Source organism: Nerophis lumbriciformis, linkage group LG10, assembly GCF_033978685.3.
Source record: "Nerophis lumbriciformis linkage group LG10, RoL_Nlum_v2.1, whole genome shotgun sequence".
Lineage (NCBI taxonomy): Eukaryota > Metazoa > Chordata > Actinopteri > Syngnathiformes > Syngnathidae > Nerophis > Nerophis lumbriciformis.
Genome location: NC_084557.2, coordinates 15,431,207 through 15,437,206, shown reverse-complemented (window position 1 = coordinate 15,437,206; position 6,000 = coordinate 15,431,207). Strand labels below are relative to the sequence as shown.

Here is a 6,000-nt window from a genome sequence, read left to right as displayed (position 1 = left end):
CAATAAGTGTTGTGCTTTCCAATAAACTACTAAGGTGAGTCCGAGCATGCAGACCGATGGCCTTTGCAGGCACCATTTGTAGCTGTACATTGTGAGGCCTTGGCTTGGCACTGCCAACGGCTAAAATCGATATTGGCTGTGAGTGTGTCAAACAGACAGACGCACACACACACACACACTGCTGACATGGGAGCAATGTGCTGAAGCGAGGAGCGGGAGACTCATCAGTCAAGCGGTCGAGGCCAGTGGAGGGCTACTGGTGCAGCACCGCTTGTTACAGCTGCCATTAGAGCAACACCGACCTGCAGTTAGCGAGCTGCCAATGTGAGTAATGTCTGCCTGGTACCCTCTCTACGGCCACTAAAAACAACTCAGTCATTCAAGCTCTATACACCCTAAAACAAATCTAAAAAAAAAAAAAAAAAGTGTTGTCTTGCCTCACAGAATGAAATGTTTGTGTTTGTTCGGGTCTAAAAATATCAAGTTATTATGCCCGCCTGCTGAAGCAAGTCCAGTTTAGCCTAGTTTGGTAAGCGCGTCCCGGCTGTAGAAGAGCACCTGGAGGAGAATGGCCACGTCAATGAGGATCTGAACTGAACCGCACATCCAAAACTGACACGGGCTTTGGTTCATCACAAAGTACGTGGTCTTGAAGACGTCTCCGGCGGTCCACAGTAGGACCATCTTGACACTGCAGCGAGGAGACAAAGCGATGAGGAAAGTGAGATTTGGTGATTCGTAGCAATCAATAACGGCTGAATCAAGCCAATCAAGTATTTAAAGTCTAGGACAGTGGTTCTTAACCTGGGTTTGATCGAACCCTAGGGCAGTGTTTTTCAACCTTTTTTGAGCCAAGGCACATTTTTTGCGTTGAAAAAAATCCGGAGGCAGACCACCAGCAGAAATCATTAAAAAATGAAACTCAGTTGACAGTAAAAAGTCGTAATTGTTGGATATGAATTTAAACCATACCCAACCGTGCATCAATATAGCTCTTGTCTCAAAATAGGTGTACTGTCACCACCTGTCACATCACACCCTGACTTATTTTGAGTTTTTTGCTGTTTTCATGTGTGTAGTGTTTTAGTTCTTGTCTTGCGCTCCTATTTTGGTGGCTTTTTGTCTTTTTTTGGTATTTTCCTGTAGCAGTTTTCCTGTAGCAGTTTCATGTCTTCCTTTGAGCGATATTTCCCGCATCTACTTTGTTTTAGTAATCAATAATACTTCAGTTGTTTTTATCCTTCTTTGTGGGGACATCTTTGATTGTCATGTCATGTTCGGATGTACATTGTGGACGCCGTCTTTGCTCCACAGTAAGTCTTTGCTGTCGTCCAGCATTCTGTTTTTTGTTTACTTTGTAGCCAGTTCAGTTTTACTTTCGTTCTGCATAGCCTTCCCTAAGCTTCAATGCCTTTTCTTAGAGGCACTGACCTTTTGTTTATCTTTGGTTTAAGCATTAGACGCCTTTTTACCTGCACACTGCCTCCCGCTGTTTCTGACATCTACAAAGCAATTAGCTACCGACTGCCACCTACCGATATGGAAGAGTATTACACGGTTACTCAGCCGAGCTCTAGACAACTCATCATTTGCAGAGTATATTTACTAGTTTGCAAAAAATATTTTTAACCCAAATAGGTGAAATTAGATAATCTCCCACGGCACACCAGACTGTATCTCACGGCACGGCACAGTGGTTGAAAAACACTGCCTTAGGGGTTTGGTGAGTCGGCCAGGGGTTCGGCAGAGCCTCTGCCGCGGAGGTCAAGACACACCCAACTCATCTGGAAAATAAAAACTTCTCCCTATCGGCATATTATGGCTACCCCCAAACAATATTCCCTCTAATTTCCATCTGATTTGCAGGTGTGTAATTTGTTGTGAGTGCATGCACTGTGTTGGTTTTGTTCTTTGAACAAGGTGAAGCTCATGCACGGTTCATTTTGTGCACCAGTAAAAAAACATAACTTTTTCTTGAATTTGAAAAAAATAAAATAAAAATTGTTTTCACTAAAGAAGGGTTCGGTGAATGCGCATATGAACCTGGTGGGGTTCGGTACCTCCAACAAGGTTAAGAACCACTGGTCTAGGAACACACGACCACCCTTTAATAGTCAGCATGTCCAGTTGCCATGGTAACCCTTCTCTGGTGGACTTCTATGTATGGCTTGGATAAGTTACTGTTGTAAGGAAATAAAGCATTGTTTAGTATGTTTGTGGTGTGCTCAATGACCAACATTGCAAACTACCCTTTTCTTCGGACTATAAGGCGCACTTAAAATCCTTTCATTTTCTCAAAACTCGACAGTGCGCCTTATAACCCGGTGCGCCTAATGTACAGAAAAATAGTCATCGGTTGCAGCCCTAAGAAACACATTTCTTGCTTCGATTAAGTGGCTAAAAATGGGCCACAACTTAATGTGACCACGGCCAAATGTGGGTTGCGAGATGAGACCAGATGAAAACCACTGATCTAATTACAAAACCCAAACCCAGTGAAGTTGGCACATTGCGTAAATCGTAAATAAAAACAAAATACGATGATTTGCAAATCCTTTTCAATTCATATTCAATTGAATACACTGCAAATACAAGATATTTAATATTCGAACTGAGAAACGTCATTAGTTTTTGCAAATAACCATTAACTTAGAATTGAATGGCAGCAACACATTGCAAAAAAGTTTGATTAAAATAAAGTTTGATGTAAAAAAAGTGGTAGAAAATGGATAGAAGTATGGGTATCAACTGTATTCTTATCTACTTCCGTACAGTAATCAAGGATTTTACCAATGTCTTAATGCCTATAATTATGGCTGCCATGGGGCTTCTCCTATGTAAGGAATACGGTCAATGAAAAAATATTAGTTTATTTTGTATTATTGTAACAATGTATTCTGAAGGGAAATTCAACATCTATGATTTAAATATGTTCTCTGAGCCTTCCTCAGAGGCTGTCATCAATCAATCAATCAATCAATCTTTATTTATACAGCCCTAAATCACAAGTGTCTCAAAGGGCTGCACAAGCCACAACGACATCCTCGGTACAAAGCCCACATACGTGGGTCACGTGACAACCTCTCAGGAAGGCAACAGTTGTAGCCGAAACTATCAGGTACGGAAATAAACACACAGGTCTGGCTATAAGATTAACAAATTGCCTAATTGTTTAAAGACCTAATGAACCTCTTTGGAGTACTGAAATAAATAGAGATAACTAATCAAGAAACTTAAGAGTCGCAATCAAAATGTCATGGCTGTCTTGAGTTTCCAATAATTTCTACAACTCTTAATTTTTTTGTGATAGAGTGATTGGAGCACATACTTGTTGGTCACAAAAAACATTCATGAAGTTTGGTTCTTTTATGAATTTATTATGGGTCTACTGAAAATGTGACCAAATCTGCTGGGTCAAAAGTATACATACAGCAATGTTAATATTTGGTTACATGTCCCTTGGCAAGTTTCACTGCAATAAGGTACTTTTGGTAGCCATCCACAAGCTTCTGGCAAGCTTCTGCTTGAATTTTTGACCAATCCTTTTGACAAAATTGGTGCAGTTCAGCTAAATTTGTTGGTTTTCTGACATGGATTTGTTTCTTCATCGTTGTCCACACGTTTAAGTCAGGACTTTGGGAAGGCCATTCTAAAACCTTAATTCTAGCCTGATTTAGCCATTCCTTTCCCACTTTTGACGTGTGTTTGGGGTCATTGGCAAGTTGGAACACCCAACTGCGCCCAAGACCCAACCTCCGGGCTGAGGATTTTAGGTTGTCCTGAAGAATTTGGAGGTAATCCTCCTTTTTCATTGTCCCATTTACTCTCTGTAAAGCACCAGTTCCTTTGACAGCAAAACAGGCCCAGAGCATAATACTACCACCACCATGCTTGATGGTAGGCATGGTGTTCCTGGGGTTGAAGGGGAACATTATCACCAGACCTATGTAAGCGTCAATATATACCTTGATGTTGCAGAAAAAAGACCATATATTTTTTTAACCGATTTCCTAACTCTAAATGGGTGAATTTTGGCGAATTAAACGCCTTTCTATTATTCACTCTCGGGAAGCAATCCGCCATTTTCTCACTTTCGTCGGTGTGTTGTCGGAGGGTGTAACAACACGAACAGGGACGGATTCAAGTTGCATCAGTGGCCCAAAGATGCGAAAATGGCAAGAAATTGGACGAAATGTGTTCAAAATACGAGGCTGTGGGGAAAGCCGACGAAATGGTCAGTCGTTTGTTCCGCACACTTTACCGACGAAAGCTATGCTACGACAGAGATGGCAAGAATGTGTGGATATCCTGCGACACTCAAAGCAGATGCTGACATCAACTCCAAAACTGGACAGAACAGCTTTCAGGAAAAGAGAGCGGATGAGGGTATGTCTACAGAATATATTAATTGATGAAAGCTTTATTCATTACTCGCGGTTTTACATAAATTTTTATACATAAACTGTGTTTACCAATAATTTAGCTTAAAAACTTTTTTTTTTTTCAATCATTCGAGTACATTCGGGTAGTCTTGTGTAATGCAGTATTTTGTGTCTATTTAGGTATGGTTAACCTGAGTGCTGAAATCGTGGAAAAATATATGTTCTTAGCACGCCTGAAATGGGCTGTCTGCACTCTCAAAGTGCATGTTGTTGCCAAATGTATTTCATATGCTGTAAACCTAGTTCATAGTTGTTAGTTTCCTTTAATGCCAAACAAACACATACCAATCGTTGATTAGAAGGCGATCGCCAAATTCGTCCTCGCTTTCTCCCGTGTCGCTGGCTGTCGTGTCGTTTTCGTTGGTTTCGCTTGCATACGGTTCAAACCGATATGGCTCAATAGCTTCAGTTTCTTCTTCAATTTCGTTTTCGCTACCTGCCTCCACACTACAACCATCCGTTTCAGTACATGCGTAATCTGTTGAATCGCTTAAGCCGCTGAAATCTGAGTCTGAATCCGAGCTAATGTCGCTATATCTTGCTGTTCTATCCGCCATGTTTGTTTGTATCGGCATCACTGTGTGACGTTACAGGAAAATGGACGGGTGTATATAACGATGGTTAAAATCAGGCACTTTGAAGCTTTTTTTAGGGATATTGCGTGATGGGTAAAATTTTGAAAAAAACTTCGAAAAATAAAATAAGCCACTGGGAACGGATTTTTAATGGTTTTAACCCTTCTGAAATAGTGATAATGTTCCCCTTTAAAGGCCTCATATTTTCTCCTCCAAACATATTGCTGTGTATTGTGGCCAAACAGCTCAATTTTTGTTTCATCTGACATCCCATGGACAAAGATAAGACCTTCTGGAGGAAAGTTCTGTGGTCAGATGATAATGTATGTTACTGTTTGTATACTTTTGACCCAGCAGACTTGGCCACATTTTCAGTAGACCCATAATAAATTCATAAAAGAACCAAACGTCATGAATATTTTTTGTGACCAACAAGCATGTGCTCCAATCACTCTATCACAAAAAAATAAGAGTTGTAGAAAGTATTGGAAACTCAAGACCGCCATGACTTTATGTTCTTTACAACTTTTGATCGCGACTGTATAAGAACTCCTAGGTGAGGCTTTCTTTTTGGCATAAAAATCCACTAAAATATGTCTAATTACATACATTTTCTCTATAGTGCTAATTGACAATACACACAAGCTTGAGGTCTACAGTCTTATGCATCCTGATGCAAGCATGGAACGTATAGGAAGCGTAGAAAACATGTTCTCCATCTTGCATCACATACTCAACTCACCCCATTTTATATCATCTTAATTGTTTCTCATCCTTGTAATATTCATGCTTCCCTCCTTTACATTCTCTGTCCGTCCTGCTTCACTTACTGTCATGTTTCTTTACCTCGTACCCTTCACACTCACTGCTCTTACACTGCTTCTGTTCCACCTACTCTGTTCTCAACCACGTCCCCCCAAGAGAGCGAATGCCCGTCGGTATTAAAGTAACATGAGTTTATACTTTTTTATTCGAGCTGTCTT

General features: G+C 40.6%; 1 protein-coding gene across 1 annotated transcript in view; it reads right to left on the bottom strand.

The window, feature by feature from the left end:
- Positions 1 to 275: 275 nt before the first annotated feature.
- The window catches only part of LOC133612620 (solute carrier family 66 member 2), a 124,624-nt gene continuing 118,899 nt past the window's right edge, over positions 276 to 6,000 (bottom strand). Inside the window, exon 5 of the mRNA XM_061970203.2 lies at positions 276 to 691. Within this exon, the coding sequence (XP_061826187.1) occupies positions 517 to 691 (175 nt within the window). The 3' untranslated portion in view covers positions 276 to 516. The remainder of the gene's footprint in view (positions 692 to 6,000) is intronic.